General features: G+C 37.2%; 1 protein-coding gene across 1 annotated transcript; it reads left to right on the top strand.

The window, feature by feature from the left end:
* The first annotated feature begins 7,028 nt into the window (after window positions 1-7,028).
* LOC110739652 lies at window positions 7,029-16,198 on the top strand. Its single transcript, XM_021920100.1, has 6 exons — window positions 7,029-7,610; window positions 9,164-10,835; window positions 10,938-11,189; window positions 11,991-12,071; window positions 14,270-14,779; window positions 15,858-16,198. The coding sequence occupies exons 2-6, from the start codon at window positions 9,579-9,581 to the stop codon at window positions 15,912-15,914; spliced, it is 2,157 nt and encodes a 718-aa protein (XP_021775792.1). The 5' UTR covers window positions 7,029-7,610; window positions 9,164-9,578; the 3' UTR covers window positions 15,915-16,198.
* Window positions 16,199-19,211: the final 3,013 nt, after the last annotated feature.

The raw sequence follows: 19,211 nt of genomic DNA, 5'->3' as shown, positions 1-19,211 counted from the left end.
AACCTCAGGAGGCCAATGGCTACATATTAAAGCTAAGTGCATACTCCTACAGTAGGCACCCGGCGACACCCCATCCGGGTGAATTCGTCGCAGAGAGCATCTCCCATTTGGGTGGTACATTGCTCTATTAACGAAAATGCAAGCGGCCTAACAGAGTGTCTAGATTAAGATAACTCAACCGTTTGAAAGATTAATTGAAGTCTTGACAACTTATCTCCCGCCTGTTTCAATGCAGCCAGAGACTCTTGTTTTGGTTGGATAAAACCGTCTGTCGCTCAAAGGCACCCCAGACGGTTAATTTGAAGACTTAAGCCTAACCTTAGCGGCTAAGTCGTTTCTGTTCAAAGTACCTATCCACGGTCTATGCCCGTCTGCTTAACGTTGAACTATCTGCTAAGGTATGGGCAATATGCAAATAATAACCGCTTGCTAGTTATGATGACTGTCTCCGTCTTAGAATAGCTCAGACATGGTCAAAGAACCGTCTGAGCATTATCCCGGATGTCTGATAGACGAATGTCTGCTCAGTTTAAGATTTTCAGTACCAATCAACCAAGCATACATCCGTCCAGGGGAAAATATATCTAGGACATCTGATGACCGCATGGAAACAGCTACTTGGCAAAAATTGTAAAAAATTGAAATTAAATTTACAAAACCGACACAGTCGGCAAATGATCATTAATCAAACCCGACCAGAAGGCCGGGGCAATTGTTAACCGGATGAACACCCGGGAAATAGGAATATTGTTAAAATTACAAGAGGATACACGGCACGCAGGCCGGAGATGGGAATAAAAATAAAAATAAGCTTAAGCCTGAGGAGCCGGGGGAGGCGCATCCTTGGCGGCTGATTCTGAGGCAGGAGTCTCCTGATTTTCTGCTTTGTCCTCCTCCTCCTCCCCATCAAAGCCCGCCTCAGCCTGCATGGCCTCAATCTCCTTCTTTGCCCAGTCCTCATACGGCTCGGGCTCCGGCTTATTCTCCTCCTTGGCTAAAATGGGAAGGTCTGCATATTTATAGGCCAGTTCCCAGACGACATATTCCGTATCCGGATGCACTAGGGACCAAGCCATTCTCATTCGGCTCTCACAGTCTTGCTCATTCTTCTCGATGAGCCGGCTTTGCTCAGCATTAAGGGTGGCTTCAAAGTTCTTGCTGGCAGTAGCCATCTCCTTCTTTAGGCGTTCGTTTTCTGCTTTTAAGGAGGAGTTCTCTTTCTTGGTGCCCTTCAAAGATTCGAGAGCCTCCCCCGTCTTCTTAAGCTCTTTTTCAGAGTTATTGTACGCCTCCTGAAGATTGAAGAGTTTGGTTTTGGCCTCATCGTGGGATTTTTGAAGCCGCTTGATGGAGTCCGCCTGTTGCATGATTTGACTTTTAGTTTCTAGTTCATGCACTATCATGGAATATTGAGCAACGTTATGGGTCTTAGACGCCTCTCTTTTAACCCGTCTTACCTCCTTCTGCTTCCTGGCATAGGCTTTCTTCAGCCCCTCCACGCGCAGCATTGTCTGCATGATCACAGCCGGGGTTAGAAAATAAAATAAAAAAAAATATAATAAAAAATAATAACAAATATCAAGTTTAGTGATCATACCTCAACCAGGTTAGCCAGGACCCAGTCGGCATTGAAGGCATTGATCCCTGGGATTGCCTCATTCTCCTCCTTGGGGATGGACTTCAGCATGGCCCTAGAGTATTGTTGAACGTCCGGCCACCGGGGGGAGAGATCTGCACCAGAAAGAGACGGTGAGAAAGCTACATACGCTCCTCCTATAGATTGCCGGCTGCCAGAAGAATCTTCTGGCCGAAGGTGAGAGTGTGACTTGACCCGCATGGGTTTTCCAAGCACAAAAGGGTTGAAGGGATCGGCTGTACCTTGGGATACAATCACTATAGGGCCGCCTGTAGCTTTGGGTGGCTCTCCACCCTTCGATGCCTTAGAGGCATCCGGCTGCTTGGATGTGAGATCGAATCCCAAGCCGGCGTTTTTAACGCTTTTTCCCCCAACAGTCACACGGCCTGGATCCGTCTGGGCAGAAGTCTTTTGAGATTTGTTGGGGACAGCAATCTCACCCCCCGGTCGTGGCCTGATCAACTTTGTAAGAGATCGAGGCGCCTTGCTCCCATCCTGAATAAAAAATGGGGGTCATTATGGTCAGCCGGCGTAAATTAAGACTATGATGAATGCAAAAAGGGGAGTGACAGGCGTTTATACCTGGCTTTTAGCCGCCTGTGCAGCCTTTTGCTTTTCCGCATTCTCCTTGCGGATGTCTGCAGCGGACCGTGCAGGAGTCTTGCTCTCAGGCAGCATCCTTAAAGCGTTTACTCCAAAAAGAAACCGTCTGATTAGACAATTACGCAGAAAATTCACAAGTAAAAAGTAGCGAAGGCGGCATAATAGTGCCGGATGCATCCGCAACATATGTTTAGTAAACTAGGTGCCCAACCCATAGGCGAATAAGAAAGCTTCATCTCTCAGAAACTTGTGTTTGGGTACCCAATTCTTGGGTACGCTTATTAGTTAACCGGTTGAGAGGGTGGTGGTAGTAAGTTCAAAGAACCCCGCCTCTATGATTCTCTCATAGTCCTCATCCGGGACCTCGGGTAACTTGCACTTCTGCCCTAGCAAACTCGGTTTCCGGTTATAGGTCCTAAACTCGAAGTTCTCTTGTTTTGTGGGGGCAGAGACTAGGTAGAAGCGATTCTTCCAATCTGACCACTTAGACGGTTTGTCTAAGGCCATCAGGTATTTGGGGTAAGTGGTCAGAGTATACCATGCCCTCCACCCGCCTGGACTCCGACTCAAGTAGTGCATGTGGGCAAAGGCCTCCCAGCCAGGATGGAGACCCTGCATTTCGCAAGTGGCGATGTTGCCTAAGATGTTAACCCAAGTGTTTGGGGTTTACTGCTACACGCCTAGGCCATATCCTCTTAAAATGGCCTTTATTGTGTTGTGCAAAGGGAAGCGGAGACCGGCTAAAAATGCCACCTCATAGCAGCCGAAATACCCGTTGGCATTGCGTTAATCATCTTCCCAAGCTATTGTACCCAGCTTAGGCAGAACCCGGATGGTATACCCCGGTCCTAGAGGCCGTTTGAGGATAAAGTTTTTCAGATGACTTTCCATGTTAGCCCTGTCTCTGACTGAGACCTGGATCTGGAGGGGATCACCCTTATTGTTCCAAGTGGGCCTTTCCTCTTCCTCGCTATCTACCACTAGTGTAAGATAGCTGTTGCTGCTACTTTGTTCAGACCTTGACCTAAAGGCGGCCTCACTGTTATTTCCCTCATTGGAGGGTTCTCCTTTTTTAGCTTCAGAGATAGAGGCGGCCTCTTCACCGCCTCCACTATCAGACCCCAAGATTCCATCACTAGGGGTGCTTGGGGTACCTCCAGGAGATTCCCTTATCATCTCAGCCTGACCCATCGCAGGCGGCCTTTCTTTGGAGCTTTCTCCTTTATACTCCGGGTCAACAACCGTTTTTCTAGTTCGAGCCATAGTGTCCTGCACAGACACGGAGATGGTCGGATTGGGAGATGGACAAGGGGAATCCCAGTACCCAGAGGCGGCTCCCCCAGTCTTAGACTCAGCCGTACCAGGGGATCGGTTGCCCTCTAAATCGTGGTGTGCCGTGTGTGTAGTTGTTGATTTATTTTTATAAGAGAAAAAGAGAAAAAGACACAAGCTAAAATACATGAAAGAGCTGAGGGAGGTAGAGACGGTACCTCAAAAATAAGCTGAAAAAAACAAAGTGCCGACCGGTTGAGTTAGCAGGCGAAAATCAGTTGTTGGCTTGCAAGGGGCACATGCGCTTGACCAGATGTACCCTATGTGAAAGCAGGTGTATTTGCTGGGGGGTACTCGAGCGGTCTTTGGAAGTTTGAACTAGTTGACGCACAGACGGTATACCCGTATGTGCCTCTGGAAATTAAAGAGATTGCTTGTAAACCCCTCAAACGGTTTTCAAGAAGTTGTGCAATCTGGCAATCACAAGCGTCTTACTGGATGTGTTTACAGGAAGGAGCAGGCGGGTTTTTCACTACAATTCTCTCCGGAAGCAGGTTGACTCTCTCTCTCTTTTTAAACTTTGGAAAATGTCCAAATGAAGGGGCTAAACGGTTATATAAATGAGGGTAATGTGAAGGGGCATCCCTGCAACTCCCCTGGAAGACGAACGGTTATTACCGTCAGCTAATGATCGAGTGACAAGTGTCACAGATGCCACGTGGCATGTCGCGTCACATCTGTGAGGGGCAAATGTTTAGGGTAAAAATACCCTATGCCACGTGGACCAATTAGTGTCAGAGTGGTTCACCAAAACCAATCCCCTCTGGACACGTGGCACGTACTTCAAGACCCTATAAATAAGAAGATATTTCCCCATTGGAAACGGATCATTCACATTGAATTACAAGAAATCGAGCATATTAATTATAGATCATTTACTCCCGATCTTGTAATTCGAGAAGATTATTAGCTTCCGCATTTTTTACAGACTCTATTCCGGTTCTAACTTGATCGTTGGAGGCGGAACTCCCCCAATCGGAGTCTCCATTGTTTTGCAGGTACAAACATCCGGATTCCAATCTTGGTGTTGTAACTCTCCCGAAGGACACAGAAAACCCCGAAATAGGAACCATGCATTGGCTATTGGCTCCCTTCTACGAAGAATTTTGTTATGTGATGCTGAAGATTTTTTTTTGCATCTGCCGATTTAAATTATGCGAATAATTTAATTTAATTTTAATTTAGCCATCATATCATACCTGATTTGCATGGGTAATGTTTTTTTTCATACATTTTACTTGGACTTGGACACATTTTGACACAACCCGAAAATCAACACATATATACGAAGTATTATTGAATCTTGTATACGAAATTAAAAACCAAAACCCAAAAATGAACAAATCGAATACATGTGGGTCAAACTCAATCCGGCCATTTAAGTTTGTTTAAGATGGGCAAATAAAGTAAATAATTATTTTACTCTCTAGTATTTTTGTATAGGGGTGATCACGGATCGGATAGTTCGGATATCTAATATCCGGATATTTTAAAAATATATTATTTAAATGCTATTTTAATAGCAAATTTGATTTTTTTTAAGGCAAAATATACATTTAACTTTTTTTGTTTTATGGAGTATAACCTAAACCATAGTTCAAAAACAAACAACAACAACAACGACAAAAAACAAAAAAACAAAAAAAAAAAAAGTTACAAAAAAAAGTTACAAAAAAAACCTAGCAGAACAAAGCGATAGATAAAATCGTAAAATACAATAGGAATTACAGTGTAACTAATTTTTACAAATTACCCACCAATGTGCTACAATAAATACTAATTGCTACTAATTTAATTATACAACTAATACTAATTGCAACAAGGATAATACCCACCAAGTCAAGAATCTCAAGAAGAATGAACGAGGTCAACCAGCCACCCAAGATATTAATACGTGGGAGCTTGAGGACTGAGGGAAGTCGCCGCTGGTGGAGTAGGAGCAACCACGAGAGTGAGAGAGATGAGGGAAGCCACCGTGAGGAGGAGGGGGGAGCCATGACCGTGAGATGACTAAGATCTGAGAGGCAGTGAGGAGGAGATAATGGAGAGAGGAAAGAGAAAGGGGCGGTGAAGGGGATTTGAGAGGAGAGAGAAGAGAGAGAGGCGGTGAGGGGTTAGGAAATGGATTTAGGGTTTGGGTTTTTGGGAGAATGAGGTAAATACTAAAGAGTAACTGAAAGTTTGAAACCGTAAAATAAAAATGAAATAATAATGCAAGTAATTTTTTCGGATATTGGATATCCGAAATCCGATATGGTGATATCCGATATCCGATCCGAAATCAATTTCGGATCAGGTATCCATGATTTTCGGATGGGATGCGGATCGGATTATCGAATTTTCGGATTTTCAGATAGTTTTGCTTAGCCCTATTATGTATTGATGTCACTACCCTTTGCCCGTTTACTTTTATATTTGATAAGTTCATAAGTGTTATTTTCCTTACGTATTCTTCTTAAGAGAATTCAACCAATTTTACTTGAAATTTATACATCTCTAGTTCTGTATAGATTATTCTCCGTACAAATTTAGTTCTGTTTAAATAAACACCAATAATTTGCAAATATTTGAAACTATAAAAATGTTCTTCACCCGACCTGACCTAACCCTACCCTGTATTTTGACAAGTTTCTTACTATTTCTGGTCATATCTTATGTGAACATCATTATTGTTTATGTGGTGATAAACAACATCCTTATTATTGATTTTCTTTATCACTTTTTTTAGTGACTTTTGTAATCTCTTTTGTAAACCACGTAGCCCATATGGCCCGGTCATCCTTTGTTTGAAAATCAAATCTTACCTTATTGTAGATTGACTGTTATGCTACTTCTTCCGTGTTTAAATAAATGAAACGTTTTAACTTTTTGCACTATTCATCTAATTCACTTTGACTAATGTTTGTGATTATTACATAAGAATAAGTATAGTCTTTGTGGGTACTTTTTGAAATCGTTTCAATGAATAATTTATTAAAATTCAATTGTTATAGTTTTATTTATTGATAGTTAAAGATATTATCGGTCAAAGTATTGCGCGCATTGGCATATATGAACAAGGAAAACGTTTCATTTATTTAAACACGGGGGGAGTATTACATTTTCCTTGTTAAAAAGTTGATAATCTATCTAATTTGACAATTATTGTTACTTATACTAATAGTATAATATCCTATGATGGATATATTGTTTGAAGTATCAAGCAAAGTTTGACACACTTGGTAATAATCTTATTTTATATCTTAAAAATTTAATGTTCGAGTCCTATCAGGTACAGAGTATTTGAAGTTGGAGATCTTATTATATTGCGCTTTTATTGCACACATAAACTTAAAAAGTACTGATTAGAGCTTCTCTAATGTTTTTTTTTTTTTAAAAAAAAAAACTTTAAATTACATTGTTTTGATCTGTATATTATTCACATACCTTAATTTGACCATCATACGATATATAGGTAAGAAAAACAAGAGAATAACAAAAGATGAACACAAAATTCGATCTCAAATCTTAAAACTAAAGCAAATATTTGAAGACGGAGACAACAAAATCATAAGATAACAAAGATCACTCAATTAGAAAATTGAAATTGCTAATTTGTTGATATTGAAATCGTTTAGTACAACACTACGACCATTCTCGCTCTCCAACTTAGAAACTTAAACACAAATTACCCCATGTGGCAAAGGTGGCCCTCCTTCCTATTCCCTTATTCAAAGCAAAGCAGAAAACAAAGCAAACAAAATTGAAATTAAAACTAAAATTAAATAGCAACCCAATTCTGGTTACGCTTTCATTACCTTGTTTACATTGGGAGGTTTACAGCTACAAGAGAGAGAAAAAGAAAAAAAATTCTACCATTGAACAGAGATATATAGATAGATTGATTGAATTTTTTCTGATAAACTAAAAGAGGGTGTGATTGATTTTCTCCCTTTTTTTGGGTTTTTTTAGTTTTTAATAAAATTTTATGCCCAAATTTCATCTGGGGTTTTCATTTTTCACATTTATCAATTCAATTCTTTGATCATTCATTTTACTGGTGCGTTCTCTTTTGATCTTCTGTTTGTTTTTGAATTTATTTTGGTAATGGGTGATGATAACTGTTTGACAATCAGCCCCTTTTATTATCTGGGTTCAGAATTTGTTACTGTATTCTTTTTAAATTATTGTTTTATCTGATTGTTGATAAAACATGACTATAAGTGTAATGATCAAAATTGAGGAGGTAATTACTTTGATTGTATCATATTTGATGTGGGATTTTAAAATTAATCAGCAGTTTGGACTAATTGTATGCTTAATTTGGACTTGCAAATAATGGATGATTGTTTGTTGCTTTATTTTTCTTTGATGTTAATCTGCACTTTTTGAATTGGTATTGAGTATAATGATCAGTGCAGATTATGTCATTTTGATTGCTTTAGAGTAATGATCAGTGCAAATTATGTCAATTTGATTGCTGTAGAGTAATGATCAGTGCATACTATGTTCTGATGTTGCTGTTATTGCATTTGTTCATGATCATTGCCATATTTGATGCTTTTAGCTGCATTTCTGTTATAGTGGGTATTAGAGTGTTCGAATTTTGTATAATCTCCAGAAATTGATGTGTATACTATTGCTTTTGCAATTTAAATTTATGCTTCAATGCTTCATCCTTTTGTTGGCCGGCTGTCTAAAATGATCAATTTGTGTAGAAAGACTAGCTTATAGCATAATTCCTCTTTTTTAATTCATTCAAAACATGGTGCATTTTGGAGTAGTGTTATTATTAAATCGTTGTTGGACAAATTGTGTGATAAGTTGGTTTCCAATTTATTAGTCTTTAGCTTAGGTGATTATTGCATATGGCCATATACTAATATATTTGATATAGATAAATCTGTTATAAAATGTTAATTACCTCCAATGTTGTCTTTTTGTTTGATGAATAATATGCTCCTATGGAAGAATTACAATGTGGCTTAAAAAAGAGGATAGTTTAGCAGCGACGGATGATGACCTCAAAAAATGGTACTTTGAGATCATTCTCCCAGCATTGTTACTAAGTTTGATGTTTCTTATCAAGATCCTTTGTCATTCCTACTAGGAGAGTGGGCAATGTTTAAGTTTTTCCATATTTCCTTTGGTCTACATTAGACCTTCTTGTTCAAGGATTTCCTCCGAGTTTGGAGCAAATTTTTATGTAAATTTTCATTACTTCCAATCCCCCCCCCCCTCTCTGTCTCTTGAATATAATTTGCATAGGGGAGCAGTACAGTTTAACAAATGTGCCTTATTGTATGGATGGTGACCTGTTATGTGGTGTTTTGTCTTCATTTATACAGAACTATGTTCTGTATTTCTTTTCTTTTCCTTTCTTGGGTCAATCTATTTTCCACCTTCCATTCCGTTTTAGGGTTTTCTACTTTTTTGTGTGGGATCTCTTGCGCAGATTAATGCAAGTTGGAACTTGAAATTTGGTTGTACAATCCATTACATGAGATATACGTGCATTGCAGCTTCTAATTGTTTTTGGGGTGCTTGATGTCAATGAAATACATCTTTTTTTTTTCCTTAGAAGTGATTAATTTTGTGGTTTTATGTCTTCAGGACTTGGCACTATTTTCTAGAATGTATTGCTCTTTTGTCATTGCTCCCTGCTGCATGGAGAAGATGTGTAGCTCCAATGGTTCTATTTCCGGTCTTCTTAGCAATGTGATGCTTGCTGTAGAAGGAGGTGCATTTGGAATGTGGATACGTTTGATTGATAGATAACAAGATGCTATCATAGTTATTGATAGTGTAAATATGCATTATAGAAATCAAAGAACCAATGAACGTATAGTGCTATAATTTCGTCGTACTTTAGTAATTAGTTGTTTGGGATAATCAGTTTTAGTTAGTCCAAAGTCAAGTGAGAAAGATAGAAAGCATTTAGTATAGAGTCAGGGTAGACAATACCAAAAGGGTTGAACTAGGTTTCATCTTAATATTTGTTGAACAGTATAGTCTGACAATTTTTGGGATGGGTTTGCCTCAAGTGACAGCTGGTAGTACTGCAGAGCAAGTTGCAACATCCCTAAACACACTGGTGCAGTCTCCCCAAAGACTGTCTGGTCTCAGCGCCTATGATATGAATGGAATACATGGAACTAATGTGAGCAACTTCATACCTGGAAGTTTTCCATGTGCTACTTTGGAAGATTTCCAGGGGAGGCCTGCTGTTGATTTTCCAAAAGAAGCAGATTATACTGCTGTACATAAAGATTCTACTTCTAATACACGTGGTTTGAAGATTGGCCACACAGATCAAAAGAGCTGGTTCAGTATTAAGAACAAACGCCCTACTCACAGTCCCGTTGTGAGGGTTGTTGGTTTTGAATCACAGATATTAGGTACGTCTCAGGATGCATTTGAGAGTAATAAAGCTGATTCTGTTCATCCGTTGACTGTGGTGACTGATGTTAGTAATGCAACTGTCACAAATGGAGCTGCTGCGCGAAAGAGGTTGTTATCTCCATTGAATTCAATGCTGAGTTCAGACAAATTTGATGGTGATTCCTTGTGCATTGGTGATAATGCTTATCGAAGAAACTCACAAGATGGTGGTGGGAGTTCACATGAGCATAAGAAAGCTCATATAGTTAGCTCCAGTACTGCAGATGCTTCCATATGGTATCCATCTAGCTCTTTAGTAGGAAGTACTTCGCCTAATGATAATTTTGGGTCCAACTCCAGCATTTTTACTGACGGCCCTTTGCTTGGGAACAAGCAGCTGCCAGTTCATAAATCTTATTTGCTGCATTCTGGATTCTACTCTTTTGAAAAAGGAGATATCTTAGGGCCTCTGAAAGCACCAGTCTCAGTTTCTTCAGAAACAGGGGTTTCACCTCCATTATCATTGTCCCCTCTCGGTCCAAAATTTCATCAGAGAAAGCTTTCGGTACATAGGATCAGTGATTGTAGGAAAGAGTCCAATGTCAAGTACATAACCTTCAAGGAGGTTGAGAACTCACTTGATTGGAGTATGCCTCATATGTTTTCTCCCAAAACTGAGGACATGACCATGGAAGGGCCTGATCTATTAGATAATGCCGATGATCAGTGTACTCCTGTAAAATCTGCTGCTAGTACCCAGTGCTGGACTCATGAATCAATTTGTACTTCACCAAGTGTAAAACTAGCTAGGAATTTAACTGGCTTGCCTGTTAGGAGGTCTTTGATTGGCTCCTTTGAGGAGTCCCTCTTGTCTGGTCGTTTGGCATCCACATATGTTAGCAAGGTCAGATTCTTATTCTGAATATAACTGTATTTGTACATCAGCATCTAATAGTTGGTTTACTGAATGATCATGTTCTGACTCATTAAAAATGTGGATGTGCAGACAATTAATGGCTTCCTTGCAGTACTCAGCATAACAGGTGGAAGTTTTTCACCAAAGGCGAAAAAACTTCCATTTGCAGTTACTAGTGTGGATGGAGATAATTACTTGCTCTATTATTCATCAATAGACCTTGCTGGAAATTTGCCATCAAGCAAGCCCGGAAAGTTAAAAATGAAAAGGAGTCTTAGTCTTAATGATTCACCATCAGAACAAAGTCGATTACGTATACCTATGAAGGGGCGAATTCAACTGGTATTTGCCCTGGTTTTGTATGTTTTAATTGTTTTGAGGAGCAAATAGATTGTAATGTTTGACTTAAAGCTTTCTGTTTCTTCATTTGACTCTGAGTTGTAGATAGGCTATTCATCTTTACCACTTAGCAAATAGTATGTTTGATATCTGGGGAAGAAAAAAGTAACTTATGTGGTTGGTAATATCCTTAGGTTCATTGTGGAGGTGCAAGTTTACTACGCAGTGTCATTTGTCAGTGAGCATGACAGAATATCTTCTATTTTCAGTTGCATAATGACCTGACCATGGTGCTGTATTCACATTTTACTGTTGCTGCAAATAAAATAAGAAAAAATCAGTAGCCATGGTATCAGTTTTGGTTTAAATCACAGTATCTCATGCTTCAAACCAGGAAATAGCTAGGAGTATAAAATGCTTTCCTTTTATTGGGTTGTGTACCTTTCCAGTAGTTCCATCCTCATATAGTTGAGTTGTATTATAAGTACTTCTATAGATTTGTTACAAACATATGAGAATGTCTACAAGGTCGATCAGTTCAAGTAGCTATCATATATTGCTTCCTTCTTTGCATTAGCGTTCCCATGTCACATACTCACACATTTTAACAAGAAATGTTTGCTATGTAATCTTTCGATACCTGGAGATCAATTATAATGAATTCATCCTCAATTTCATTTTTTATTCAGTTGTAGATTGTTTTACTACTCTGATCTTCATTATTGTTTAAAATGATTTTTCTGCTAATTGATCTCGGTGTCAGAATTCTTGAGTTTGACTTTATCACTGGATTTTTTGTTGCAGGTCGTTAGCAATCCTGAAAAAACACCTGTTCATACCTTCCTTTGCAACTATGATTTGAGTGATATGCCATCTGGTACAAAGGTATATTACTTTGTTGTTTATTAGTTTTGACATATTTATTGAATTTTCTATTCTGGAAAATAAACTCTTGAAGGTACTGCGCTTCTGCTATCTAGTAAATAGAGGTTTGATCAACTTGTACATATGGGAGGATCATTATCATTGGGAAATTCATAGACCAATTTTGGACCAAGAGAATGTTCTGAACGGTGTTAGCAAATCAGTTTTTAAAGTAAACCATTTAAAATCTGGGATTGTAGCTCATATCATCTTGAAACAACATCATTTTAATGAACTACGTAACTGAATTGATGGTGGGTTCAAATTATGAAAAAAACCTACTAATTTTTTCCCTGTAACAACAGTTTTCAAACGTCTATCTCCCTTGAATCATTGCAGAATTAATCTCTAAACTACCTTAAAATTATCTTCATGAGGAGGGAGTAATGAATTAATGAGCAAGTATACGGCTTGGAATTAGAATATGACTTCATGAAAGTGACATCCATCTGTATTCAAGATGTCCTGTCCTCTAGCTATTGTATTCTTTATTAGAATTACATACTTCTGCAAAGCAGTTGCTTCTACATGCACATCTTGAATCTGTTAATATTGGTGCCTTAACCATTGTCAAAAGGAAGACATTGTTAGAGTATGATCTAGAAAAGGATGAAGAAATGAAATTTTGGGCTGTGGTAAAAATCCTTTCTTGAAGCATAAAGATAAGAAGGCAACAATTCACCTGTGAGGTGCACGAGCTCTAGAGGTCTCTCTCTGACCTCAGAACTATAGCAACTTTGAGTTTTGTATGGTTGCTAGTACTGGGTTTGGGGTTTGGGAAGTGCTCTTTCGCTACCTCTCTCTTTAAGGGTGTAAATAAATTATCTTTTTTGAGGTTTCAAATTGATGCATATAGTAATTAAACTATCAACCCCAATTGATCTAAATGATGATTCTTTTAGGCTAAAAAACAAGAATACATACTTTGGTCTCTGATTAGTTATTAGCAAGAAAATGAAAAAATGTTCATAAATTGCCCCCACACCTGAGTAACAGTCAGGCTAATCAATTTCCGGGAGTATGCTAATAGCCATGGAGAGTTGTTTCTAGTGTCTTTAATGCTAAACTTTTTGATTTAATAATCCATTTTTGGTTGATTCATTTACTTGAAAGCTTGTTCACTGAGTATAGATTGTGGACTGGATTCAAACAACCATATTTTCAAATAAGTTTTGAACAATCAATAACATCAAATAATGTTGTGTATGCTTAACGTGTGCTGTTTCTTGCTCATGCTATGTTACTCACTTAGTGCTTATACCATTTCTTATCTGTAGTTTTTAAAATCTTCTAATATGCATCCAATTATTTAAGAAGATAATCTTTTAGGCTGAATGTAGTATGTTGATATTGGAAGAATTGTGGCTTGACGGGTTCATTAGGCAAATCCATAACAGTTAAGTCAGTGATAGTGGCCAAAGTTTGGGATCTATACTCAATTCTTATAAACATTAAGGGTTAAACTTCTAATATGCTCTTGCTCTTGATTTTGTGGTGTGGATTAATAGACCAATTAGTTTCCAATCTCTAACCATTATTAGCCTCTTTAAGGTTGCATACATATTGTCATCCTCCCTATTCATTTCTTCCCCAATGCATTAAGTTTTTGATTTTCTGAAAGAATAAATATGGTCAATTTATGGTAGAAACTGGGCTCCTTTCTGTTAACCTGCCAAAATGTCAATTATCCTCATTATCAATCATGGTATGGCTGTCTGCTTGCCTGCTGACCCTGAGACAAAAGAAAGTTGTAATTTACAAGATAAATTTGGCTTCATGGATTAATTTGAGAATATTTTTCACTCATCATCCTATTAATCAACAGCCCCAGAATCCTAAGGAAAACAAGTTCAGAAGAGAAAGATCAGAACAATTGTTGTGCTATACTTGTATTTTGGAAACTAGTATCCGTCTCACTTTTGTGTCATTGACTCATATGGAAGTTCTGTGTTAGTATATAGAAAGTGACGTGCCAAGAGTTTGGGTGCAAATACCCTTAAGTGGGACTCCTACTCTAGTGTAGACCTCAGTCATTTATTTTTGTGTGACTGTTCAGAATTCTTTTCAGTTTTCTTTTACTTTACACTAGTAGTCTAGTGTGTTTATGCTATGTTATCTATTTGCTTACTCTATCTGCATCTATCATCTACTCACAACAGACATTTCTCCGCCAAAAGACATCTCTTGCCTCATCTGAAAAGGCTAAGCCTTTCGTGGTGCCGAACAATTCAAATGATCTGCCAAATGCTAGTTTGTTAAACCAGAGAACGCAAGTGGTGGAAATTGATGATCTTTGTCACCACGGTTATCCTTCTGTCCAATCCCATCATAATCTTGAACCCTGTTCCTCTGAATTCGACTTTTCAGGGGCTCCAGGAAGGGAAAATAGGGTATTGAACAAAGGTCATTTGACTAGGAAAAAATCACATTGTGCTTTAAAGGTTAATGAAAGTGCCAGTGGCAATGGTGTTCTACGTTATGCTCTTCATCTGCGATTCATGTGTCCTCATTCTAAGAAAACCTCTAGGTCTGTTCAAAGGTGCAAGTCTGATATATCATCTACTCCCGAAAGCAAAAACACAAAAATGGAAACTGAACGAAGGTTTTATTTGTATAGTGACTTAAAGGTGGTCTTTCCTCAACGCCAATCAGATGCTGATGAGGGCAAGGTATGGATTATTCCTGAATTATTTTAATTCTGATTTAGGTGCATCTTCTTATCAACCGCATTTCTGCCATTTAATAACACTTTTTCCCATCTAATAATAAATGATAGGTGACATAAATAGTAAGTATTCAAATTTACTGAATGATCTATCTTTCTGAAAGGTCATGTAGGACAGTAGCTTTTGACAATGTAATGTACTAATGTTGTAGCTAGTTTGAAAGTTTAGTTTATTCCTGATGTTATTCTTATTTAGACATCATTGGCACAGGATCTGTAGTTTAATTAAAGCTAATTTGCAAATTTCATGTTCTGGAGGCTCCACTTGATGCAGAAAGACAGTTTCACATGTATTGTTTTTACACTAGAGTTTGGCAGCTCCAAAGAATATAATTTTTTATTTTCCTCCATTGAGAGTATCTTTTGCCACTTCATATGATTGAAATATCAACCTCATAAAACTTACTACCTCCGTTTCTTTTTGTGTTCTAGTAGGTCCCTTTTTTTGTGCTCTCACTTTGATCTTATTCCTTATTTGGCAATTTTTTTTATTTATTAATTTTGTTATCCCCTTACCTTACTCTAAAGGACCATGTTTCTTCAATTTTTCAAAGTCTTGTGCAAATTTAACTATTGTTCTCTTTAAGTAACCAAATACAACTTTGCCAATAAAATGCAGAGTAAAGGAAAAGAAAGGTTGGGTACTTCAGTATTTTTTATAACGAACATACAAAAAGGTTGAGAATTTTATACAATGAATACTTTATAAAAATTAATACTCTAGAATGAAAGTGTTTTTTTTATGAAATGAATCCTTGCCGTTGGTTTTGTTGAAATTACACTGCTGTTTAATTTGATGGTTTTCAAATTTGATCGGTTTGGTCTCATTTTACCGTCAGATCTTCTGGTATGACGCATGAGTCTTTTTTATGGTGTACTCATCTCTCAATAGGCATAATCACATTTTCTGTTGAGTTTGTTACTTATCCTGAGTTATGTCATGTACCCGATAGTTTAGTATTTTCTGATGATTACTTCATGTCTTTTCTGATGAGGGCCTTTTCTTGTTTTGGGTGTTGCAGTTGAATGTTGAATATCACTTCCCTTCTGATCCAAAGTACTTCAACATCAGCAACTAAAGGCGCCTCAAAAACATCTTTGTCTTGTACGTAACTCACTTTGTACATTCTAACTCTATAGCAGAGCCATTATTCTGCTACATCTGTACAGTACTTTGTTTTCAATATTCATTATTCTGTGTAGTTATACCTATTCTCAGTTCCCCACCTCTATCCAGAAAGAAAGGAGAGAGAGGAAAGGGGTTTGGGTTTTACCTGTTTATGAAGCTCTTAAAAGAGTTGAATTTTCACCAGAAGATTTGGCTCCTAATACTATTTCAGCTCTGACAATTTGTCAAACTAGATAAAATTCTTCTGATGTCTGAGGACATTCTGTACTTTAGGGTTGTAGTTTTAGTATCAGTCCTATGTTCGTAATTACTTTGTGCAAGCTCCATGGCAAACAAAAATTTCTGATGTTAGCTGTCATAATTTCCTTAGAAGAGTTGTATTCTATGGAAATCACTCGGGTGTCAAGAGACAAGAGAAAAGATCCTTCAGTCGATCTTGATAGGTAATAAGTTATGGCAAATTATGTAAACATGATCTAAAATTCTAAATTCTATTTTCTAAAATATAAATGGAGTGCTAGGGCTTACATATTTGCATGATTAGGCTTCATGTTCTTTAAAATTAGGCTTCTTTTTTCCTAAAAAAAAAAGTAGGCTTCTTGTTTAATGAATGCACAATGAAGCCTCCACCATCATATTTGCCAAAGAGAGCGATTCATATTGTATAATTATTACAATTATAAGTTAAGAAATAAAGTGAAAAGAAGACATTTCTAATTCTCATCATCAAACGAGAAGCTTATGGCCATGTTCAGCAAAAATGTAGTTGTAGGTTTAGCCGTTAGTTGTGTGATAGCTGTTGTGTGTGAGGGTACTTGTTAGTAGGCAACAAGCTTTTAACTGTGAATAGATAATTACACAAGTTGTTACCCGTAAAAATAAAATTTTTCTAAATTTATGAAGAAAAAAATGAACTATTTTTATTTTTAAAAAACAATAATTTTAGCTTTTGGTAAAAGTTGAATCGCCACTAAACAATATCTCCAGTACTACATTGTTTTGTCTTCCTTAAATTCCAATACATAGAGATGACTTCTCCATTATGCTAAAATTGCACCCAACCCTCAACTTTGCTATAATTCTGTTCAAACAACTCAAAAGAAAAAAAGTTTGTGAAATAATTTAGCCACTTGAAGTCCCCATCTAATTTAGTCATCAAAGGGAGAAATTTGATGATGCTTTTAATTGATTCACAAAGTTGTTGATAGCAATGGTTGTATAAATAAATTAACTTTTTTTTTTTTTTTTGAAAGATAAATATATTAACTTCATTATTGTTATTGTGATAGGAGGCAGTGAGATATGAGTTTCCAATGGAGGAAGAGAGATGGGGTTTTTTAATCGACATGGAGGAGAGATGGGTTTTTCGGTGGTTGGGAAAGGCGGGGGCAGGGGAGGGGGGAGGTGGATTGAAGGGTAAAGGGGAAGGAGAGGTGGTGGTTAGAAGCTAGGATCTGGCTGCCATGGAGGTGATTGGTAGTTGTTGACCGGAGTCAAAGTGAAATAAAAAAAAAATTACTTAAGTAACAGGTTATCGGTCACCAAGGCCTAATAAAAGCAAATACCCTTAAGTTTGGAATATTCAATAATAATCCAAAGTGGGGATTATTAAAATAAGTCGCTCAAAGTTAGAATTATTAAAACCAATTTTTTCCTAATCTCCCATGCCATCTCTGACTTTCTTTTTCTTTTTTTTTTTCTTTTTTTTTTTATTTTAATTTTTTCTTTTTAATTTCTCTTTAATTGGCTGGACATGGGTAAAAAGGCTGGTAAGCGCAAGTTTGATGAGATTTCTTTTTCATCGCCTGCTTTGCATGCAAAAAAGCAGGTAAAATATAGTGATTTGCCAAATGTTCCAAAGAAAACATGGATTTTATGTGCTGAATTGAATTTATTGGATGAATATTTTAAACTTTATATTGGATGGCTGAATGAGATTGTCTTGAAGGGTTTGATTTTGATGGTCTTAGATCACTCAAATGTTTGAAAGGTTATTCCCTAATTGAATTGAAAATAGTTTACCAACAAAATTCAAAGAAATTCTCGATTACTTTAGCTTACCTCTATATTTTGGCATTTCATTCTCGTTTGTATGGCTGAGAGTGTTTGTAGATGATGAACTTATTATTGATTTTGGGGAAGAAATTCAAAATATGAACATGAATGCTAGATATCAAGCAAAGCCATGGAAAAAAAAAGGAATTAAATCCATGATTGATGCACTTATTGATATGGCTCAGCTAATGGATTAACCGCTTTAAACGGGTGCATGGTGTTTGCGGTACACTTCTGTGAAGCTTGTCATATAAGGTTAATCCGGTTGAATATGACGCCTTGTGTTTTCATTACCTTAGATTTATTTTAATGATATGATGTAGTGTTGGGTAGTGATAAATGTAAGATGATAGGATGTAATGTTGAAGGATTCAAAAAAAAGTTTAAACAGTTTAAACAACTCTGTAAAGCGTGAATGGTTAACTGAAAGTCAATAAAATATTAGTCAATAAAATATGAAAGTTTAACTGAAATAAATTATATGAAAATTATTGATAAATTAACAAATTACGTGAGACTATATTATATATTTTATTGCATATAGTTGACAAATATGATTATGTGTATTCATAAATTACTCAAAATTCAGAAATTATCTTTCACATACGAGTATTGAATAATTCAATGTGAAATAAATCATCATTTCATTTTTCAAATATTTATCATAGTAAATTTTTTTATTAAAATTAAGCAGGATATCCAGTACTTTAAACTTAGGTATATTATCGTGAATATTTGATATTAGTATCTCCAAGAGCAAGATGTACTCCTTCGCATGCCAAGAGAACCGAACCCTAGATCCAATATGGATCGAGAAGAAGTTGGATTGACGTACGCTTCCACCCGAGCGCTGTCCTCCGGTCGGAATTCAAGCATTTAAGTGCGAAAAAAAACTTTCATGATGGCACAATTTGATTCGGCAGCATCGGTATATATCGTTTCTTGTTATGGTTTTGATGGGCGTCATTGATGACCAAGCTTCAAGCACTGTAACAATGGAGAAAGAGTTTGAAAGAGAAAGTGGTCAAGAGAGAATGAGAGATTGAGTTTTGGGCTAATTTTTTTGTTTTTGGAAAAGAAAGTAGCTACAAGTGGTGACATGGCTCTAATGTAAATATAAGATGGTGACATGGAATTACTTGGCTATTCATATGTGTTGAGTGGTTTATGCCTCTAGTTTTTTACCCCCATT

This window comes from Chenopodium quinoa, unplaced genomic scaffold (assembly GCF_001683475.1).
Source record: "Chenopodium quinoa cultivar QQ74 unplaced genomic scaffold, ASM168347v1, whole genome shotgun sequence".
NCBI lineage: Eukaryota > Viridiplantae > Streptophyta > Magnoliopsida > Caryophyllales > Amaranthaceae > Chenopodium > Chenopodium quinoa.
This window is presented reverse-complemented; position numbering and strand designations above follow the sequence as displayed.